Raw genomic sequence first — 25,020 nt, 5'->3', positions numbered from 1 at the left:
AGGGGAGGATGGCTCATAATAATGTCTGGAACGGAGTAAATGAAATGGCATCAAACACATGGTGTATTTGAAACCGTTCCACTGATTCCGCCCCAGGCAATACCTACGAGCCCGTCCTCCCCAATTAAGGTGCCACCAACCTCCTGTGATGGCAAGACATCACCCCTAACTGATATAGTACACTATGGTGTACAAGTTACAAACTGAGAACCCATCAAACTGAAAACCCATCAAACTGAAAACCCATCAAACTGAGAATCCATCAAACTGAAAACCCATCAAACTGAAAACCCATCAAACTGAAAACCCATCAAACTGAGAATCCATCAAACTGAAAACCCATCAAACTGAAAACCCATCAAACTGAAAACCCATCAAATAGAGAATCCATCAAACTGAAAACCCATCAAACTGAGGGAACATCAAACTGAGAACCCATCAAACTGAAAACCCATCAAACTGAGAATCCATCAAACTGAGAATCCATCAAACTGAGAATCCATCAAACTGAGAATCCATCAAACTGAGAATCCATCAAACTGAGGGAACATCAAACTGAGAACCCATCAAACTGAGGGAACATCAAACTGAGAACCCATCAAACTGAGAACCCATCAAACTGAGAACCCATCAAACTGAGAACCCATCAAACTGAGGGAACATCAAACTGAGTGAACATCAAACTGAAAACCCATCAAACTGAGAACCCATCAAACTGAGGGAACATCAAACTGAAAACCCATCAAACTGAGAACCCATCAAACTGAGGGAACATCAAACTGAGAACCCATCAAACTGAGGGAACATCAAACTGAGAACCCATCAAACTGAGAACCCATCAAACTGAGAACCCATCAAACTGAGGGAACATCAAACTGAGGGAACATCAAACTGAAAACCCATCAAACTGAGAACCCATCAAACTGAGGGAACATCAAACTGAAAACCCATCAAACTGAGAACCCATCAAACTGAGGGAACATCAAACTGAGAACCCATCAAACTGAGAACCTATCAAACTGAGAATCCATCAAACTGAAAACCAATCAAACTGAGAACCCATCAAACTGTGAACCCATCAAACTGAGAACCCATCAAACCGAGGGAACATCAAACTGAGAATCCATCAAACTGAGAACCCATCAAACTGAAAACCCATCAAACTGAGAACCCATCAAACTGAGAACCCATCAAACTGAGAATCCATCAAACTGAGGGAACATCAAACTGAGAGCCCATCAAACCGAGGGAACATCAAACAGAGGGAACATCTAGATGTGTGTGCGTTATGATATACTCATTTGTATATTACACCATATCCTATTCATATCAGCTTTAACGACAGCTCTCATCTTCTCAATCTGTTCAGATGTTCCTATCAGATCTCACTACATTAGACGAGGCTGTGGGAGGAGTTACGGGATGACAGGCGCATTGTAATGGCTGGAATGGAATGAATGGAACGGTATCAAACACATCAAACATATGGAAACCACGTGTTTGACTCCGTTCCATTCATTCCATTCCAGCCATTACAATGAGCCCTTCCTCCTATAGCTCCTCCCACCAGACTCCTCTGCAGTACATGCCATGGTTCACAGTCCTACTCAGACACAGTCCAGAAGGGCATGGTACCACCGTCCTACTCAGAGTCAGTCCAGAAGGGCATGGTACCACCGTCCTACTCAGACACAGTCCAGAAGGGCATGGTACCACCGTCCTACTCAGACACAGTCCAGAAGGGCATGGTCCCACCGTCCTACTCAGACACAGTCCAGAAGGGCATGGTACCACCGTCCTACTCAGAGACAGTCCAGAAGGGCATGGTACCACCGTCCTACTCAGACAGTCCAGAAGGGCATGGTCCCAGTGTGCTACTCAGACACACTCCAGAAGGGCATGGTCCTCACATTGACAACTACAGACATGTGGACTAGACTCTCACATTACCCCACCACCCATAAAGCATCTCTCGTTGAAATGTTTAGTGTGACAGCAGTCTTGGATAAGTTTGCAAAGAGAGGGTGTACTTACTGGAAACATTCTAAATTTACCAGGGTCACTAGATGTCTTGTGATAGATTACATAAAATCCTTGAAAGATACCAACATTTTGTTAGTTTACTGTTAAACTTAGAAAGTTTACAGTAATACCCCCTCCCTTTGCAACCTTATCCAAGACTGCTGTACTAGATTATGACAGGTGTCTCTAATTATCTCTGGCCCTCTGTTGGGCCTTATCACATTTAAGATATATTAAATAATGAAATAAGATGATAAATAAAATAAGATGACAGAGCTGTAAAACATTCTCCTAAATATAAATCATCAACTAGGTGAATACCATTGGTGTTTAATAAGAGTGTTTCAGCATTAAATATCCTATATATATATATATATTTTTTTTTTACAATGTTAATATGATGGCTGTCAATGTCTTGGCGTCAAACTGGTGGCAGTTATGAAAAAAGTAAATAGTTGGACACGTTGAAGAGGTAATTGAAAATAATGGCATTGTTGATTAGATGCTTTTTTCATTAATTAGGCTATTTTCTCTTGAACCATATATGGTCTATCTATTAAAACCTAACGGACAATATGGACACATTTATAAACAATGAATACTATACCGTATATGAATAATGAAAAAAAGTCAAGCATACATTAAGTTATGACAGCTTGCCATATCATTTTTATTAATTAACAAAATGACTGAAGATTGCGGTAACTTTGGTAAATTAGCTGTAGCTTAGCAACCCTAGTCTTGGTAATGAAATGTTTACTATGACCGTGTGTGGGTGTGGCAACAACAACACCACCAGCATACGGTGGCTGAGATAGGAGAGCAAGCAGAGGGATGATCATCAGTATAAAATCAGGAAGCACATGAGAGAATTTCACTTGAGTGGTCAACTCTAATGTCTAAAACCATTTATCTGAAGGTTATGATTGTATGCGTGAGTAGGATGGTACCTAATCATATCACAGTGGGGAAAAAGAGCATTCTATGAAATGGATCAGTCACTTCTCCCAGCTTGAAAGACACCATGTCAACTCCAAATCAAGTCGTATTGGTCACATACACATGGTTAGCAGATGTTAATGGTCACATACACATGGTTAGCAGATGTTAATGGTCACATACACATGGTTAGCAGATGTTAATGGTCACATACACATGGTTAGCAGATGTTAATGGTCACATACACATGGTTAGCAGATGTTAATCGTCACATACACATGGTTAGCAGATGTTAATGGTCACATACACATGGTTAGCAGATGTTAATGGTCACATACACATGGTTAGCAGATGTTAATGGTCACATACACATGGTTAGCAGATGTTAATGGTCACATACACATGGTTAGCAGATGTTAATGGTCACATACACATGGTTAGCAGATGTTAATGGTCACATACACATGGTTAGCAGATGTTAATCGTCACATACACATGGTTAGCAGATGTTAATGGTCACATACACATGGTTAGCAGATGTTAATGGTCACATACACATGGTTAGCAGATGTTAATGGTCACATACACATGGTTAGCAGATGTTAATGGTCACATACACATGGTTAGCAGATGTTAATGCGAGTGTAGCGAAATGCTTGTGCTTCTAGTTCCGACAATGCAGTAATAACTAACGAGTAATCTAACCTAACAATTCCACAACTACTACCTTATACACACAAGTGTAAAGGGATAAAGAATATGTACATAAAGATACACTGTATGAATGAGTGATGGTACAGAACGGCATAGGCAAGATGCAGTAGATGGTATCTGTAACATGTCACTCTGACTGTGCATTCTTTCACAGTAAAAGGAGCGACCTGGTTTTGAAAAGATTGAATGTGTCATTAAAGGGGAATGTTGCTAGTCATACTTAACACTGAGTTCAATCTCATCTTAAACATGCTATGTGAAAACATTACGCAACTCAGTGGTGTTTTCTGTCCGATTACAGGTGAGAGGTGCTGCCCTGCTCACTAAAACCCACCCCAGAGGATGAAAGAACATTACCAAAGGTGACATACAGTACTGTACAGTATATAACCATATGGTATGCAACACATAGCCATAAACCGCCAGGTGTGTGACTAGGGATGCTTATTCCTGTTACTAACAGTTCTGATAGTTAATAACATAAAATAGAATGGGTTTCCATTCAGTTCCATGAAATAGTACTTAAATTCATCACGTTCTATAATACTGTGACATCCTATATTAAAGAGTTGCCACAATGTGCATGTCCTTCAGTGGTCGTCCCCGATGCAATTAAAAAAAGAGAAACTGTTAGCTATCATTCAGTGAAGTACAATGTGCGGAAATGAGCAAGGTAAACACAAAGTAGTGAGACTGACAGCTCAGAATACAGCCATTAACCATACTTGAGATAGGTATGTTGGGTGATGAATATTCCTCCCTGTTCAGGAAGCCATTGAATGGAACAATTCACTAGTCCTGTTCTCCACAAAGACTTCAAACTGAGGCTTGACTAATTTTAGAAACAAATACCAAAAACAAAGTAAAGCTGGTGCTCATTTCCCAAAACCTCTTACAACAAGCCCAACACTAATACGATTAACTAACAAAGTGGAAGAGAGACAGCCACCTTCCCAATCTGAACTCAACAGGATTCTGCACGCTGATCAATATTTATGACTGCACCTCAATGAGGTTATTTTCGGGTTGGTTGACTGTTCATTGACTTTCTGATGTCTGGAAAGTTCACAACCTGCACACACAGCAACCCGTTATCTAGATGGAGGGGAAACACACGCACGATGTGTTATTTCCAATCTGATGAGGAGATGATAGATAGGGCATAGTAATGACAGCTTCAGTGGCACCAAAGATAACTAAAGGAAGCTAGATTCTTGGCATATTCAAAACAATACCATAGGATTTTTTTTTATAGACATTGTGAACAAAAACAGCCTGCAATGATTACTATTATTGAGCTTTTACTAATATAGTGTTGTTGGAATAACGGTGTAAAACAGTTTATCATAATTCATACAGTACTTAAGGTCAGATATTATTAAGCTACAAGGAGACTCCACAATAATGTGTTATCCTTCATACTACATGAAGCACAAGGTCAGATGCACATATTTTCAAGGGTAATTAATAAAAAACTTTACTCAAAAGTGACCATGTAAATTGCAGTATGATTTCCCTCCTACAGTTTTTACATGAATCACTGAGGTCCAATAAGATTCATAAAAAATATGGCTTTAGCTCAATGGGCTAACAGGATCTTCTTACATGTATTTGTTTAGTTTTTACATTTGAGTCATTTAGCAGACGTTTTCTTATCCAGAGCGACTTACAGCAGCAATAAGGGTTAAGTGCCTTGCTCACGGGCAAATTGACAGATTTTTCACCAAGTCGTCTCAGGGATTCGACCCAGCGACCTTTCGGCTAACTGCTAGGGTACCTACAGCCAAAGTCATATTGATAACCTCGGTTCGAAACCAGGTCAGTAACAACTGCAAACAGAAAAATCTAAAGCCTGGCACAGCTCCAGACTTCACTGAAAGCACTATAGCAGGGATCATCAACTACACTGAACAAAAATATAAACACAACATGTGTTTGTCCCATGTTTCATGAGCTGAAATAAAAGATCCCAGAAATGTTGCATACGCACAAAAAGCTTATTTCTCTCAAATTTGGCACACAAATTTGTTTCCATTCCTGTTAGTGAGCATTTCTCCTTTGCCAAGATATTCCAACCACCTGACAGGTGTGGCATATTAAGAAGCTGATTAAACAGCATGATCCTTACACAGGCACATTTTGTGCTGGGGACAGGGCCACTCTTAAATTTGCAGTTTTGTCACACAACACAATGCCACAGATGTCTCAAGTTTTGAGGGAGTGCAATTGTCATGCTGACTGCAAGAATGTCCACCAGAGGTGCTGCCAGAGAAAGTAATGTTAATTTCTCTACCATAAGCCACCTCAAACATCGTTTTAGAGAATTTGGCAGTACGTCCAACCAGCCTCACAACCGCAGACCACGTTTAGCCACGCCAGCCCAGTACATCCACATCCGGCTTCTTCACCTGCGGGATCGTCTGAGACCAGACACCCAGAGAGCTGATGAAACTGAGGAGTATTTATGTCCGTAATAAAGCCCTTTTGTGGGAAAAAACTCATTCTGATTTGCTGGGCCTGGCTCCCCAGCGGGTGGGCCTATGCCCTCCCAGGCCCACCCATGGCTGCACCCCTACCCAGTCATGTGAAATCCATAGATTAGGACCTAAATAATTTATTTAAATTGACTGATATCCTTAAATAAACAATCAGTAAAATCGTTTAAAATGTTGCATGTGGCGTTTATATATTTGTTCATTTATAGAGCCGCGGGACGATTTTTTTCTTGAGCGGATGGTCGGGGGGCTGGAACATAATTACAAATATTTTGTAGATAGAAAATTGACCGCAAGAAGCACAAACAGATATACTATTTGACTAAAACATAATAATTTCAAACCTTGCTTACATTTGTATACTATCGCATATACACAATATATACAAATGTATGTGGACACCCCTTCAAATTAGTGGATTCAGCTATTTTAGCCAGACCCATTGCTGACAGTTGTATAAAATCGAGCACATAGCCATGCAATCTCCAGAGACAAACATTGGCAGTACAAAGAGCTCATTGACTTTCAACGTGGCACCATCATAGGATGCCACCTTTCTGCTATGCGGACAATACACCGCTGTACATTTTGATGAAACATGGTGAAGCCCCAAAATTGCCCTCCCTGGAAGCCTGTGTTTCAGACATAAGGAAGTGGATGGCGGCACATTTTTGACATTTTAAACTCAGAGAAAACAGAGATGCTAATTCTAGCTCACAAGAAACAAAGAGATCTTCAGTTGGATCTGACAATTCATCTTGATGGTTGTACAGTCATCTCAAATAAAACTGTGAAGGACATCGGCGTTACTCTGGACCCTGATCTCTCTTTTGACGAACATATCAAGACTATTTCAAGGACAGCTTATTCCATCTTCGTAACATTGCAAAAATCAGAAATGTTCTGTCCAAAAATGATGCAGAAAAATGGATCCATGCTTTTGTCACTTCTAGATTAGACTATTGCAATGCTCTACTTTCCAGCTAGCCGGATAAAGCACTAAATAAACTTCAGTTAGTGCTAAACACGACTGCTAGAATCTTGACTAGAACCCAAAAATGTGATCATATTACTCCAGTGCTAGCCTCTCTACACAGGCTTCCTGTTAAGGCTAGGGCTGATTTAAAGGTTTTACTGCTAAGCTACAAAGCATTACATGGGCTTGCTCCTACCTATCTCTCCCATTTGGTCCTGCCGTACATACCTACACGTACGCTACGGTCACAAGACGCAGGCCTCCTTATTGTCCCTAGAATTTCTAAGCAAACAGCTGGAGGCAGGGCTTTCTCCTATAGAGCTCCATTTTTATGGAATGGTCTGCCTACCCATGTGAGAGATCTCGACCTTTAAGTCTTTATTGAAGACTCATCTCTTCAGTAGGTTCTATGATTGAATGTAGTCTGGCCCAGGGGTGTGAAGGTGAACGGAAAGGCACTGGAGCAACGAACCACCCTTGCTGTCTATGCCTGGCCGGTTCACCTCTCTCCACCGGGATTCACTTCCTCTAACCCTATTACGGGGCTGAGTCACTGGCTTACTGGTGCTATTCCATGCCGTCCCTAGGAGGGGTGCGTCACTTGAGTGGGTTGAGTCACTGACGTGATCTTCCTGTCCGGGGTTGGCGCCCCCCTCGGGTTCGTGCCGTGGCGGAGATCTTCGTGGGCTATACCCGGCCTTGTCTCAGGGTAGTAAGTTGGTGGTTGAAGACATCCCTCTAGTGGTGTGGGGGCCGTGCTTTGGCAAAGTGGGTGGGGTTATATCCTGCCTGGTTGGCCCTGTATAGCAGCAAAGGGGAGACCAACTCCTTATTGATGCCCATCATTTTGGAATGAGATGTTCGACGAGCAGGTGTCCACATACGTTTGGTCATGTTGTGTATCTCTCTATTATGTGTGGGAATACTTAAGAACATATTTCCAAAAATAAAATCACTTGGCGCTGATTTGTTGGTCTTTTTTCATTGTTTTTATGTCCAACAATTTAACATTTTAAATAAAAACATTTGTATTTTTTTCTCTAAACTTTGGTGAACAAAGGAAATCACCCACATGGGGAACCTGCACTAAAGTGTAGTTACACTGTTTTTGGGGGGTGGAGACACAATCTCAGATATGTTATGTTTTCTAAAACCTAAACAAACCATAACACAATTCTAGAGATTCAACTTAGCTTAGCCTTCACACATACTCCAAGAGACGGCTGATAATGTCTGAACGGATCAGAAATGCTTTCAGTAGAAAAGCAAGTTCATTTGTCAGGATGTTGTCAGTCAGTCAGTCCCATAATATTTACTAAGAATTCATGCTGGTTCTGACGTCATCAGAACCCACAGTCCTTGTACCACTCAGGGTCCTAAGTAACACTTGATGTAATATGAGACCCACTGGCAGAACTCCCTCTCCTTTCTGTCAGCGAAATACATTCTAAAATCATCTTGAAAAGCGAGAAATTAGCTGTAAACTTAAGCAATTAACAGAGTTGCTTAACAAGTTCCCGCAATGAATCATTAGTGCAAGGTGTCTTGAGCATTAATCCCAGCAGTGATGTAGAACATGCTTTGTGCAGCAATATAGACGGTGAGGAGAACTCACTCTCCCATTGTGAAATTCAGTTTCCCAGTTATAGCCTCAGGTAGGTTCCCTATAGGCCAGGTATGGGGTCATAGAGTTCATAGACCACTGATGGCTTGAACTCACCTAGATCACTGTCTGTAGACTATCACACCCTGACACCCAGCCCAATTACAGTGTGTGAAGCTACCCACTGGGCACACACTGGTGGAATCAACGTTGTTCCAACGTAATTTCAATGAAATTAAGTTGAACCAACGTGGAATAGACGTTGAATTGAAGTCTGTGCCCAATGGGTATGCTTATTGGTTCTTAGCCAAACACACCGCTGATATCACATGATAAGAGGTCATGTACGATTGCCTACTAAAATACCCACATGACTGACTCAGAGATCCACCTAACAAATATGGGGAACTCCTCATGGACAAGACAAAAGGGAAGCCACCTGCTCTTCAGCGTTCCTGTTGCCTACCTGCCACTGTTAATTACTGGGCAGCAATGTACTGTATATGAGACGTCACTGTAAAGCCACATGGTCACATGTAACCTTCCATTAAAGACTGGAAGCCCAACAAAAACAAAACAACCACGGAGAAACGGCGTCCAATTACATTTTAATTGTGATGTTTCTAGGCTGTAACACAATGCACTGCATTACATGTGAGGAGCATACATTTTTAAAAACATAATTTGAAGTTATACGTCATATAAAAGTCTGAAGAGAATCAGACATGAGGCATTTCCAATTACAACTAATATATCAATTTATCGAACCCCCATTTTTAATACAAAATGGAGAAAATTCTCAATATCTTTTTTTAATCGTTGACACTTTATCGAACCCCCCTTTTTAATACAAAATGTAGGAAATTCTCAATATCTTTTTTTTAATCATTAACACTTTATCTAACCCCCATTTTTTATATAACATTTAGGAAATTCTCAATATCTTGGTTAAACATACGCAAATGTTGGTTTGTTCAAAAAGTCTACAGAGATGACGCGGTACAGAAGAGGACCGTACAATACTTACAAGGTATGAGATGCGCCTGTTGAAGGGTAGAAGATCCCCCATTATCCGAATAACTAGACAGCCCGTAAGTCGCTACGTCAATGACTGCAAATAGATAACATGTAAGATTTTGCTATATTTGCCCTCAGTTTTACTACATTTGTCGTTTAACTCTCATTTGCGCTTCCCCTTGTCTGGTGAAGCTTAGGTCCTTGAAGAACGAAGCGCAAGGAAGCCTGACGATAGACGGGGCGGGAAGGTTTGATGCGCTTTCTCTCCACTGGAAAGTTCAACAACTCAGTTATTAATGACGTGATAACAAACACTGTCAACATCCTCAGAAAGATTCCGCCATTTGTGTTTAACGCAAATTAAACATGCCATCCTTCACACAATACATATGTTCGTTGTCTCACTGTGATAAAATATATTCTAGACTAGAGGTCATACATCAACATCATTCAATATTGTATTTATACGTTCCACTATCAATGTGCTGTCCGTGAAATCTATTTGCGTGAATCATTTGCTATTCAGACCATTTGGTTGAGGAAGTTTTGATGGGAAGAATGTCTCTGTCTCGTAATAAAACTGTTTATATAGTATGACGTGTCCAGACCAGATGTAATGCATCAGGACATGCAGATAAATGTAAAGACCTTTGTGATGTAGTAAGTATACCTACTTAAATGATGTGCTATGCAAACGACAGTGCTATGACCCTGCTTAACATGCATTACACTATATAATATGTTGTAGTTGTATTAACCTGCGTCTCACGCTTGAAAATATATTAAATCCAAATGAAATCCAGTCTACTTGGTTACAACATGGTCCCATTAGCCTACTGTCCACGAAGGGTAAACAAATGTCTCTATTGACTGAGAATGTGGATTGACTCTCCCTTATGGAGAAGAGAAATGGACATGTTTGTTATTACTGTGACATGCTGACATCTTCAGCAGCTTTGTCCATCTAAACAGGAACAACTCCTGCTTGAACAAAACAAACAAACTGCAGGTAGAGGGCAAAAACCATGACCACTCTATTTTTGCACAACAAATCTAAGTTATAACCCTCAACTTTCAACCGCATTCTTGGGATTAGCCTGAGGATCGAGTTTCAAGACATGAGGACACAGTACTTGTGCAAGAATGAACAAAAATGTAAGTGTTTTTCATTGAATATCAGCTTGTTTGACTCGGGTTGTATTTCACATTGTTTTTCTAAAACATTTATTATCATATTTATAAATTGTGACATTTTTATGATGCAAACATACAATGTTTTCTGTCATTAGAATTAACTATTTTTCAAGCCAATAACTATTTTTGGCTCAGGGGTTCAAAATGATTAGAAGAAACTATCATCCGACTAGGAAAGTAGTTGTTTAAAGCCTATAAATGTGGAAAATTTGACTTTTAATGAGACTTTTAATCAGACTCGTGGGATAGCTTTCCTCTGCAAAATAAGCAAAATAATGGCTCAGTAAAGTTTGATCCAAAATATATCTGATGAAATGGGGTTACAATTTTAAAAAGCTCTTGAGATTTGCATTGCAATCCTCTGTTTTCTCAGTATAGTGTGGAGCAAAGGAGGCTGCTGAGGGGAGGACAGTTCATAAGAATGTCTGGAACAGAGCGAATGGAATGGCATGTGTTTAATATCATTACACTTATCCCGCTCCAGCCATTACCACAAGCCCATCCCCCACAATTAAGGTGCCACCAATTCCCTGTGGTGTGGGGGAATACCAAAGATGCCTAGCCCACCAGAAACAGCCATACATTGCGTAACATTCACAGCAGGTTGTGCTTTGCTAGCACACTGATCCCATCGCAAAGCCTAACTAATTTGATCATTTAAAACCATCCAAACAGCTGGATCTTCATCTTGACTACTTTCTTATGTCATTCTCTGTGGCAACAAAAGTAAAAAATAAAAGTGTTAATAGGGGACAGAATGCGGTCGGACCGTCAAATAATTGGCATATCCACTACCGTTCAAAAGTTGGGTCGCTTAGAAAATTCCTTGTTTTTGAAAGTAAAGCACTTTTTTTTTTGTCCCATAAAATAACATCAAATTGATCAGAAAAACAGTGTAGACATTGTTCATGTATTTTGTAGCTCGAGATGGCTGATTTTTAATGGAATATCTACATAGGCATACAGAGGCCCATTATCAGCAACCATCACTCCTGTGTTCCAATGGCACGTTGTGTTAGCTAATCCAAGATTATCATTTTAAAAGGCTAGTTGATCATTAGAAAACCCTTTTGCAATTATGTTAGCACAGCTGAAAACTGTTGTCCTGATTAAAGAAGCAATACAACTGGCCTTCTTTAGACTAGTTGAGTATCTAGAGCACAGGTGTCAAACTCATTCCACGGGGGCGAGTGTCTGCGGGTTTTCGCTCCTCCCTTATACTTGATTGATGAATTAACATCACTAATTAGTTAGGAACTCCCCACACCTGGTTGTCTAGGGCTTTATTGAAAGGAAAAACCAAAAACCTGCAGACACTAGGCCCTCCGTGGAATGAGTTTGACACCCCTGATCTAGAGCATCAGCATTTGTGGGTTCGATTACATTCTCAAAATGGCCAGAAACAAAGACCTTTCTTCTGAAACTCGTCAGTCTATTCTTGTTCTGAGAAATGAAGGCTATTCCATGCAAGAAATTGCCAAGAAACGGAAGATCTCATACAACGCTGTATACTATTCCCTTCACAGAACAGTGCAAGAGGCTCTAACCAGAATAGAAAGAGAGTGGGAGGCCCCGGTGCACAACTGAGCAAGAAGACAAGTACATTAGAGTGTCTAGTTTGAAAAACAGACGCCTCACAAGTCCTCAACTTGCAGCTTCATTAAATAGTACCTGCAAAACACCAGTCTCAACGTCAACAGTGAAGAGGCAGCTCCGGGATGCTGGCCTTCTAGGCAGAGTTGCAAAGAAAAAGTAATATCTCAGACTGGCCAATTAAAAAAATGATTAAGTTGGGCAAAATAACACAGACACTGGACAGAGGAACTCTGCCTAGAAGGCCAGCATCCCGGAGTCACCTCTTCACTGTTGATGTTGAGACTAGTGTTTTCCGAGTACTATTTAATGTTGAAGAATGGTCTTTTCCCCTTTATTCAGAAATGAAATGATATCCAAAATATTGCCATTTTTAAAACAAGCCATGGAAAGTTGGCTGCAATTTAAGTTTAATCCACCAGAAATGAGAACAAATATTACAACAAATATTCTGGTTAAACTAAAATGTACTAACTGACAACAACAAAAAACTATATTTTTCAAGATAAAAAAAACAACAACAGTATAATCTTTGTAAATTTTATCATAAATGGGACTGGTGGAGTTATATCACACATTCAGCTATCAAAAATATATGAAACTGTCTGCTTTACCCAAAATTACAACCAACTAATTGCAGCAATACCACAACAATGGAAGAGGCAAGTGGAAGGGGGAGAAAGTAAGGAACTTGTCTGTCGGCCCAGCATTAAAGATCAAAATTGGTTTAAGAAAATTGTGATACATAAAAATAATTTAAGGACCAAATTCAAATTTTAGCAAATTCATAAAAAAAAAAAAAATGGAAATAATACAATTACATTTATTTTCAGACCCTTTACTCAGTACTTTGTTGAAGAGATGTTCGATCGTGTTCAAGTGGCTGGGCCACTCAAGGACATTCGGAGACTTGTCCCGAAGCCACTCCCACATTTTCTTGGCTGTGTGCTTAGGGTTGACATCCTGTTGGAAGGTGAACCTTCGCCCCAGTCTGATGTCCTGAGCGCTCTGGAGCAGGTTTTCATCAAGGACCTGTCTGTACTTTGCTCCGTTCATCTTTCCCTCGATTCTGACTAGTCTCCCAGTCCCTGCCACTGAAAAACATCCCCACAGCATGATACTGCCACCACCATGCTTCACCGTAGGGAGGGTGCCAGGTTTCCTCCACACGTGATGCTTGGCATTCAGGCCAAAGAGTTCAATCTTGGTTTCATCAGACCAGACAATCTTGTTTCTCATGGTCTGAGTCTTTAGGTGCCTTTTGGCAAACTCCGTGTGGGCTGACATTTGCATTTTACTGAAGAGTGGCTTCCGTCTGGCAACTCTACCATGTAGGCATGATTGGTGGAGTGCTGCAGAGGTGGTTGTCCTTCTGTAAGGTTCTCCCATCTCCACAGAGGAACTCTGGAGCTCTGTCAGAGGACAATCAGATTCTTGGTCACCTTCCTGTACAAGGCCCTTCTCCCCCGATTGGCCAGGCCAGCTCTAGGAAGAGACTTGGTGGTTCCAAATGTCTTCCATTTAAGAATAATGGAGGCCAATGTGTTCTTGGGGACCTTCAATGCTGCAGAAATGTTTTGGTACCCTTCCCCAGATCTGTGCATCAATACAATCCTGTCTCGGAGCTCTACTGACAATTCCTTCAACCTTATGGGTTGGTTTTTGCTCTGACATGCACTGCCAACTGTAGGACCTTATATAGACAGGTGTGTGCCTTTCCAAATCATGTCCAATCAATTGAATTTACCACAGGTGGACTTCAATCAAGTTGTAGGAACATCTCAAGGATGATCAATGGAAACAGGATGCACCTGAGCTTAATTTCAAATCTCATAGCAAAGTGTCTTAATACTTATGTAAATAAGGTATTTCTGTTTTTTATTTTTAACAAATGTGCAAAAATGTCTAACCCTATTTTTGGTTTGTCATTATGGGGTATTGTGATGTCAATATTGTGTGTCGATTGATGAGGATTTTTTGTTATTTAATTAATTTTATAATAAGGCTGTAACGTAACAAAATGTGGAATGAGGTAAGGAGTCAGAATACTTTCCGAATGCACTGTATATATGGGGGAATACAACCATCCCAGCTCTGCAGATTTTGCTGCGTAGAGACAGAATCATTAAATCATTTGTTTTGCTACTGTTCATATGTTGCTTGTTTTTGGTCACAGGATCAGGAAGGGCTGAAGAATTGCAACATTTACCTGGAGCTAACTCTGCAAATAGCACTGCTGGGTGATTTGAAAAGTCATACTTAATCGATTAATAATATAATAATACTCTTAGCAAATCTTTTTATCTTCAATATACAATCTGTAGAAACTATGAGAATAGAACATTTCAGAACTTTTGTGAAACATCACAGTTGAAAAATATATGGCAAATAGAAGCTGGATGGTCTTCAGAGATAGACAGGAGGGGTTGAGGGTAGCTGAAGGATGGGACTAAAAACAAACAAAAGATAACTATTGTAAAATATACTGTTTCCGTAAAATGTATATAATATGAGCTGGAAGTAGAAGCATAAGGGTTGTTGTCCATTAGTTTACTCCAATTATGGGAGGGGTGGTAGGGTTAGGGGAAATAATAAAGGAAAATATATGAAAAAATGATAATATTTTATATATATTTGCAACAAATATATATGGGGGATTGGAAATTATGCTGAGAATTACATGAAAACAACAGTCTATCTGCAATATTAAAACTGATCTACCTCCTAAAGAAATCTTGTATCTTGCCAAAAGCTCCGACAACTCAAACACAGTTTGCTCCTTCTTCCAGTTGACTAAACACATTTCAAATCAAATTGAATGTTATTTGTCACATACAACCTTACCGTGAAATGCTTACTTACAAGCCCTTAACCAAAAATGCAGTTAAGAAAAATAAGAGTTAAGACAATTAAATAAACTCAAGTAAAAAAATAAAAAGAGCAACAATAAAATAACGAGACTATATACAGGGGGTACCGGTACTGAGTCAATGTGTGGGGGAACAGGTTAGTCAAAGTGCTGGAGGTAATATGTACATGTATGTAGGGGTAAAGTGACTATGCATAGATAATAAACAGAGAGTAGCACCAGCATAAAAAAAGGGAGGGGGGGGGGTCAATGCAAATAGTCTGGCTAGCCATTTGGTTAGCTGTTCAGCAGTCATTTGGCTTGTGGGTAGAAGCTGTTAAGAAGCCTTTTGGACCTAGACTTAGCGCCCCGGTACCGCTTGCCGTGCGGTAGCAGAGAGAACAGTCTATGACTAGGGTGGCTGGAGTCTTTGGCAATTTTTGGGGCCTTCCTCTGACACCGCCTGGTATAGAGGTCCTGGATTGCAGGAAGTTTGGCCACAGTGATGTACAGGGCCATACGCATTACTCTCTGTAACGCCTTGCGGTCGGAGGCCGAGCAGTTGCCATACCAGGTGGTGATGCAACCAGTCAGGATGCTCTCGATGGTGCAGCTGTATAACTTTTTGAGGATCTAAGGACCCATGTCAAATCTTTCCAGCCTCCTGAGGGGGAATAGGCGTTGCCGTGACCTCTTTACGACTATCTTGGTGTATTTGGACCATGATAGTTTGTTGGTGATGTGGACACCAAGGAACTAGAAGCTCTCAACCTGCTCCACTACAGCCCCGTCGATGAGAATGGGGGCGTGCTCGGCCCTCCTTTTCCTGTAGTCCACAATCCGCTCCTTTGTCTTGATCACGTTGAGGGAGAGATTGTTGTCCTGACACCACACTGCCAGGTCTCTGATCTCCTCCCTATAGGCTGTCTCATCATTGTCGGTGATCAGGCCTACCACTGTTGTGTTGTTGGCAAACTTAATGATGGTGTTGGAGTCGTGCTTGGCCACGCAGTCATTGGTGAACAGGGAGTACAGGAGGGGACTAAGCACACACCCTTGATGGGCCCCCGTGTTGAGGATAAGCATGGCAGTTGTGTTGTTGCCCACCTTTAACATCTGGAGTGGCCCGTCAGGAAGTCCAGGATCCAGTTGCAGAGGGAGGTGTATAGTCCCAGGTTCCTTAGCTTATTGATGAGCTTTGAGGACACTATGGACTTGAATGCTGAGCTGTAGTCAATGAACAGCATTCTCACATAGGTGTTCCTTTTGTCCAGGTGGTAAAGGGCAGTGTTGAGTGCAAGAGAGATTGCGTCATCTGTGGATCTGTTTGAGCAGTATGCAAGTTGGAGTGGGTCTAGGGTTTCTGGGATAATGATGTTGATGTGAGCCATGATCAGCCTTTCAAAGCACTTCATGGCTACAGACGGTAGTTTTAGGCAGGTTACCTTGGTGTTCTTGGGCACAGGGCCTATGGTGGTCTGCTTGAAACATGTAGGTATTACAGACTCGGCCAGGGAGAGGTTGAACATGTCAGTGAAGACACTTGCCAGGTGGTCAGCGCATGCTCGGAGTACATGTCCTGGTAATCCGCCTGGCTTTGCGGCCTTGTGGATGTTGACCAGTTTAAAGGTCATACTCACATCGGCTACAGTGAGCGTGATCAAACAGTCGTCCGGAACAGCTGGTGCTCTCCTGCATGCTTCAGTGTTGCTTGCCTCAAAGCGCGCATAGAAGTCATTTAGCTCGTCTGGTAGGCTTTTGTCACTGGGGAGCTCACGACTGGGCTTCCCTTTGTAGTTGGTAAAGGTTTGCAAGCCCTGCCACATCCGACAAGCATTGGAGCCGGTGTAGTAGGCTTCAATCTTAGTCCTGTATTGACGCTTCGCCTGTTTGATGGTTCATTTTAGTACATAGTGTTAGAGTCCCGCTCCTTGAAAGCGGCAGCTCTACCCTTTAGCTCAGTGCGGATGTTGCCTGTAATCCATGGCTTCTGGTTGGGGTATGTAGGTTTGGTCACTGTGGGGACAACGTCATCGATGCACTTATTGATGAAGCCGGTGACTGATGTGGTATACTCCTCAATGCCATTGGATGAGTCCGGGAACATATTCCAGTCTGTGCTAGCAAAACAGTCCTGTAGCTTATCATCTGCGTCAACTGACCACTTCCGTATATTGATTAATGAATGACATAGTATTAATTGTTCTGGTTTTAGAAGGAGCTGGTTACATCTGGTTTTCTACATCAAACCTCAAACTGCCTTATTACCTTATTATCTCCAGTTTTGGTTTTAGCTATTGGTATAATGATATGAGTATAATGATATGAGTATAATGATATGAGTTCAATGATATGAGTATAATGATATGAGTTTAATGATATGAGTATAATGATATGAGTTTAATGATATGAGTATAATGATATGAGTATAATGATATGAGTTCAATGATATGAGTATAATGATATGAGTATAATGCTATGAGTATAATGCTATGAGTTTAATGATATGAGTTCAATGATATGAGTATAATGATATGAGTATAATGATATGAGTATAATGATATGAGTATAATAATATGAGTTTAATGATATGAGTATAATGATATGAGTATAATTATTTGAGTATAATAATTTGAGTTTAATGATATGAGTATAATGATATAAGTATAATGATATGAGTTTAATGATATGAGTATAATGATATGAGTTTAATGATATGAGTATAATGATATGAGTATAATGATATGAGTATAATGATATGAGTATAATGATATTAGTATAATGATATGAGTATAATGATATGAGTATAATGATATGAGTATAATTATTTGAGTATAATAATTTGAGTTTAATGATATGAGTATAATGATATAAGTATAATGATATGAGTTTAATGATATGAGTATAATGATATGAGTTTAATGATATGAGTATAATGATATGAGTATAATGATATGAGTTTAATTAAATGAGTAAAACGATATGAGTTTAATGATATGAGTAAAATGATATGAGTAAAATGATGTGTGTAGAATGATATGAGTAGAATGATATTAGCATAATGTTGTACGACACAATAAGATGACATTTATGAAACACCTTCATATTTCAAACAATTAGCAGTACTTAATCAAGCCTAGATTTGATCTTGACTTTTTGTATTTTGTAGTCGTGGTCTGTGAGAGCTACGACGGATATCGTTTATGAAAGTCTCCAGCCCTCTGCTCCTCCTCCAAGCCCTCTAGTCTCCTCTCTTCTCTCTAGAGCTCTTGGAATGCAGACGGCACTCCGTCCAAACACTGGGAGCTAACTACTCAGACCCACACCTCTCTCTCCCAGTCAGCATCATATCAATCAATCCTGACTTCTCTCTCTGGAGGAAATATACACATTTCCACTTCAGAGTCTAAAATCAGAAGACCTGCATTTTTTAAATGGTGATGGGCATGATGGCCATCTTACAGTACTGATGTATGGCTGATACCGTCTGTGGGTCAAGTATGCCCCTGACTCCCAGCGCACCAGAGAAAGTGCATTGGACCAAAGGTCAGACAGAAGAGTCAGTCTGCTGTTATTCCTTCCAGCTGCCAGCAAGCTGGAGATGTAGCACCATCCAAACAGGAAGCTGGAGATGTAGCACCATCCAAACAGGAAGCTGGAGATGTAGCACCATCCAAACAGGAAGCTGGAGATGTAGCACCATCCAAACAGGAAGCTGGAGATGTAGCACCATCCAAACAGGAAGCTGGAGATATATAGCACCATCCAAACAGGAAGCTGGAGATGTAGCACCATCCAAACAGGAAGCTGGAGATATATAGCACCATCTAAACAGGAAGCTGGAGACGTAGCGCCATCCAAACAGGAAGCTGGAGAGGTAGCACCATCCAAACAGGAAGCTGGAGATGTAGCACCATCCAAACAGGAAGCTGGAGATGTAGCACCATCCAAACAGGAAGCTGGAGATGTAGCACCATCCAAACAGGAAGCTGGAGATATATAGCACCATCCAAACAGGAAGCTGGAGATGTAGCACCATACAAACAGGAAGCTGGAGATGTAGCACCATCCAAACAGGAAGCTGGAGATGTAGCACCATCCAAACAGGAAGCTGGAGATGTAGCACCATCCAAACAGGAAGCTGGAGATGTAGCACCATCCAAACAGGAAGCTGGAGATATAGCACCATCCAAACAGGAAGCTGGAGATGTAGCACCATCCAAACAGGAAGCTGGAGATGTAGCACCATCCAAACAGGAAGCTGGAGATGTAGCACAATCCAAACAGGAAGCTGGAGATGTAGCACCATCCAAACAGGAAGCTGGAGATGTAGCACCATCCAAACAGGAAGCTGGAGATGTAGCACCATCCAAACAGGAAGCTGGAGATGTAGCACCATCCAAACAGGAAGCTGGAGATGTAGCACCATCCAAACAGGAAGCTGGAGATATATAGCACCATCCAAACAGGAAGCTGGAGATGTAGCACCATTTAAACAGGGAAATGTCCAAACATTCCTCTCATGCTATTGAATGCAATGATGCCCTATATTAAAAAGTGACATTTGGAGTGTGCAATGGCTGGTTTCACATGTTGCGCTAAATTTCACATGTAAAAAAAATCTAACTCATTTTGTGGAATTTAATTTTCACATATGAATTACGTAACATTTACATTTTAGTCATTCAACAGACGCTCTTATCCATGGCACGGTTTCCCATAGCGATGGAATTCAGGCTTATGAGTGTTTTAACATTGATCCTTTCCTACAACAGCCGAAGATGTAACGTGCGTTTCCCAAAACACCACACAGAGAAAACATCGCTAAGTGCGTCGTTGGAGCATGTGTCGATGCTGATAGAATTGAAAGAAAGGGAGCGCTGCTCTCGGATCAGCTTTCTCAATTCAAATCTTTCCTTAACAATATAATTATTTAACAATACTGACGACGGATCAACCTCTAGAGGGATATTACCACCTATGGCTGCAAATATTGAGGAGGCTTATTCTAGTGCTTACCCAATAAAAATGCAATAAATCACCGATTTGGCACATCATTGAGCACATATTAGGCTACACATCATGAAATATGTTACCGGCAGTAGCCTACAAGTAGCAAAATAGAACTCAATTGATTGAACATGAAATGTTTTTCAATATGGATTGAAAGAGGCCTTTAGCCTACTGTTTATATTTGAATGCAGTCATCTGAGGTTTCATTTGAAGCATCTTTGTATACGTTGGCTGGTTTGTATCATTTTCTAAGACGTTGGCAACTTTGTATTTGTAGTCAACTTTGTTCTGAAGTTACCGGCGGGTCACAGAGAGATAGATAAACCATATGATTCTATGTTTAGCTGAGATCTTCTGTGTATAAAGTGACACTGGAGGGCAAAAAGAAGTGTAACGTTCGCACTAGGCTGTTTTATGAGTGGTCTGAGGCAGGCGTTAAATTACGAGCATTTTCAAGTGCAACATTAATAACGGTGGCATTGGGAAACAGCTCGTAGATTTGCTCCTACAAACGATGAAGTTAGCATTAAGATGCTTTAGGGAAAACCGGGCCTAGAGCAATTAACAGGATCAATAAGTGTGTTACTCAAGGGCTCATCAACATATTTTTCACCTAGTGGGCTCAGGGATTAGAACTAGCGATCTTTCGATTATGGGCATAACGCTCTTAACTGCTAGGCTACCTGCCACTAGGCTACCTTTCACATGTGAAAATCGAATTTGCTGTTTTACATGTAATAAATATGTGGAATTTCTAGTTCACATGTGGGGGTGAAATAGTGTTATTCTCCTCACATGTGAAAAGCTGGTGCTAAAATGTTGCAATATCAATGTTTCCACATGTGGAACTGCAAAATCTGTAATACCATTAGGTAAAAAGATGACTTAGCCTACTTCTTATTTCTGAGCCATCCACTCCATTATTACTGTAGTCCTCTATGGGGTTGCATTGATATACAGTAATGTACATGTTACCACTAAAGGGAGGCATTCGGAGTGTTACTTCTGCAGGCGCCGGTCTCTTCTTCATACTGAAAGAAACCCAGTGAAAAGAACCGTGAAGCTCTCTCTCCATATCTCCTTATTTTTCTTATCTTGTTTTCTCGGTTTGTACGCATGGTTATGTTTTCAAAATCTATAGATTACATGTTTAACTAAACTGTGTTGAGTTTTCTGGTCATTTTGATATATAATTTAATTGTTTTGAGATTTTTTAATTTATTTGAGTGTAGCCAAGCTAAGTAGCTAGCTCATTCAAGTCAATGAGAACATGGCATTTAGGTTGATTTTTTATTTCCGTTAAATGTTGTGGCTCTTAAATAGTTTTAATTTGACAAACAAGGGTACATATTAAGTGTACTTACATGTGGACATATGAACCACTCTAATGATATGTATTTAAAGGCTCCTTTATATATGACATTTGTATCTAATGGTCGCATGCTAATTGCTGACAGCTAGCTAGCTTAGTAATAGGCGATAGCTAGCCTTCCATCTTGTCCAAGCTAGCTATTTTTAGTTTCTGTTATTGTTAACTGTCCATTAGTTTTTGACCTAAAAAGGATTTTAATGTGTTTTCTATTGGATTGAATGTAAACAGGTACTTTTCCACAATATATATATTTTTATTTAACTAGGCAAGTCAGTTAAGAAAAAATTCTTATTTACAATGACAGCCTAGGAACAGTGGGTTAACTCCCTTGTTCAGGGGTAGAACAACAGATTTTTAGCTAGTCAGCTCGGGGATTCAAACTAGCAACCTTTCGGTTACTGGCCCAACGCTCTAACCACTAGGCTAGTGGTTCTGACAGCCCCCCTGTCAGAAGAGCTGTCAGAAGAGCTGTCAAGAGTTAATCAATTAACTCAAGTTAACTTTATGTAATTTTAGTGGATTTAAAAAATGTGATTGTGATTATTTGCATTGTCTGAAAGCGTTCAAAATACACTGAAACATCTCATATACAGCTAAACACAACAATGTGATGTCAAAACAAGTTGACACTGAGGAACAAGAAAGTGTGCTTTATCAATTTACCAGATTCTCCTAGCCATTACTTCGACAATCTTCTAATGCTTTTTACATAAAAAATCATAAATTACAGCTCAATTTGATCAAATTCTGAATTTGAGATTAATTGTGATTAATAACAGCAAATCCTGTGATTAACTTGATTACATTTTCAAATGTTTGTCAGCCATATTTTGAATTGAACTGTCAATATTCAGAGTTTGAAAGAAATTGATAGTACATGTTACGTTGGAAGAGAAACTCAGTGTCGGCCCTCTTGGTCTAATGGTCAAGACATTGGCATGTCCTGGGTTCTAATCCTGCTGGTTACAAAAGCACACATCTGAGTCGTAGAATATCACATGTGAAATGTTGGGAAACCACATGTGTGAGTTATGTGAAAAATGTACTAAACTAAATTAGAAATATTTTGTCATTTTAAAAGTAAGAATGATTTTGTTTTCAAGGATGTTTATTCTGGAAACCAATATTCATTGGACAACTTTTCTTCCAATGACACGTCATTATTACACGTCATTTAATTTAACATTTGATCAATTATAATTGACTTGAGACAAATGTTATACTATTAAAAACACATGTACTGTATAGATTTTGTTGAGCAGTTTATCAGCAGGGTTAAGGTAACGTGGTGAATGTCTCCCTCTAAAGGACTTTAGAGGACTTAAATACTATCTATCTATCTTAAATACTATCTATATATCTTAAAAACTATCTATATATCTTAAATACTATCTATCTATCTTAAATACTATCTATCTATCTTAAATACTATCTATCTATCTTAAATACTATCTATCTATCTTAAATACTATCTATCTATCTTAAATACTATCTATCTGCTGGGAAACACAGGAGATGCTATGCAATAGATTCAAATATAAAATGTCTTCCAAACTATTGATTAATGAAAGCATGTCAATAAAAAGCCAATCATTGAATATTACTTTTCATACATGTTTTGACGTGGCTAATTAATTGAATACAAAAGCTAGTTTAATCTCTTTATTTATAAGAGATGAAAACAATTCATAGAAATGATTTAAGAATTTCAAATTGCAAAGGGTCAGGTTAATTCAGGACATAAGACGGTGAATGAAAGTAAGTAGCCAGTAGATATCGGCATTGGGCTATACCCTGAGATTCAACTGAGCTTTGCCATCATACTGTACATGGAGGAAAAGACAGAGCATCCCCCCATAACAGCCATCATCAGAGAAAACAGCAACAGACAGACACAGACACACAGTTGTATCATATACAAGTCATTCATTTGGGGTCCACAATAATTTGGGTAAAAAAAAAAATGACATGACTAAATCTCTACATTTCACATTTTTCTTAAAGAGTGCACCAAGTTTCCTACTGTCGCCAGCAGCAATTTACTAACAAAGCAACGTGATATCCTAAAATCAACCTAAATGAAACCCAAAGCCTCCATAACTAATGCAGCGGAGGTTGCAGATAGACAGAGAATATCCACAGCCACATGAAACAGGAATTCACTTACTGTAAGGCTTTGATGCCTAAAGCCGTCATATCAAAGAATCTTTGTAAACATTACGACAAAGCTCTCCTGCTCAGTAGGGGTAGTCCCTTAGAAGCAATGAAAGGTCATGACTTCCTCTCTAGGTCTCTATGTATATTCATATTAGGTTCACTGCCTCATGTGTCTCTCATCTAATCTCCTTCTCTAGTGAGAGATCATCTTTTTTGTCTTAATAAGACCGGGTTGATAACAGTGAGGTGATTATTAGATTGAATGAGACACAGCCAGCCCAAGCTATTACATTGTGATGAGCCGTGGAGAGCAACACACTAATATGAAACAATTTGATCCCCATTGAAGATCCACTCCCTGAGTGTGACGGAGAAATGTTCCTTTCTCCTCCATTACGTTTTCACATCCTCAAGAAGCAGCCGCTGTGCCGTCTATATTTAGAAAGGCTTTCTCACCAAATAACAACAACACGGTTCTGTGGCGAGCTCTCCGTCAGCCCATTTACACTGAACGAGGTAGAAATCCATTCCAGAGTCTATTCTCTCTCGGCGCGAGGGAGTAATAAGGCCAGTAATTATGTGAGGAGAAGTGAAGGGTCTTCTCTTAGAAAATAATTCAGGAGACTGTCAACTAGTACTATAAATACTGACAAAGCAGCCAAACAGACAGACACATTTGTCACCTCGGCAACTATAACTGACAGATAAACACATTTGTCACCCTGGCAACTATAACTGACAGATAAACACATTTGTCACCCTGGCCAGTAAAACAGGCACTTTCATCAGCCCGGAAAGTAAAACGTTAGGAGGAAGTTGATCGTCTTCATACTGCTCTATTTTTAACGTAGAAAACATGGATTATTTCTAACTGATAAGAAATACTTGCTCGACATATTCTGTGGCAGTCAATCCAGGCTGTGGGTTGGAAAGGCTTTCTGGTCTCAAACTGAGCTTATGATAGTTGCTACAGTTTTGTAGCTATTCAGGAAGAACCCATTGAGCTGACTGGCCCTCTGGGTCAGGGACGGAGTGACTGTCTGAAAACATAGCCATACGGACCACGAAATGAAAATA

At 40.1% G+C, this 25,020-nt stretch overlaps 1 protein-coding gene across 2 annotated transcripts in view; it reads right to left on the bottom strand.

The window, feature by feature from the left end:
* Nucleotides 1-25,020, bottom strand: part of LOC129820846 (rho GTPase-activating protein 6-like) — a 77,259-nt gene that overhangs the window by 26,670 nt on the left and 25,569 nt on the right. Inside the window, exon 1 of one of the 2 annotated variants that reach the window (XM_055877874.1) lies at nt 9,777-9,997. The exons of the other annotated variant lie outside the window; for it this stretch is intronic. Within the exon in view, the coding sequence (XP_055733849.1) occupies nt 9,777-9,818 (42 nt within the window). The 5' untranslated portion in view covers nt 9,819-9,997. Of the gene's footprint in view, nt 1-9,776; nt 9,998-25,020 lie in introns of those variants that run through there. 2 annotated transcript variants of the gene reach the window in all.

This window comes from Salvelinus fontinalis, chromosome 23 (genome assembly GCF_029448725.1).
Source record: "Salvelinus fontinalis isolate EN_2023a chromosome 23, ASM2944872v1, whole genome shotgun sequence".
Classification (NCBI taxonomy): domain Eukaryota; kingdom Metazoa; phylum Chordata; class Actinopteri; order Salmoniformes; family Salmonidae; genus Salvelinus; species Salvelinus fontinalis.
The sequence above is the reverse complement of the archived record's forward strand: the minus strand, read 5'-3'. Positions and strand labels throughout refer to the sequence as shown.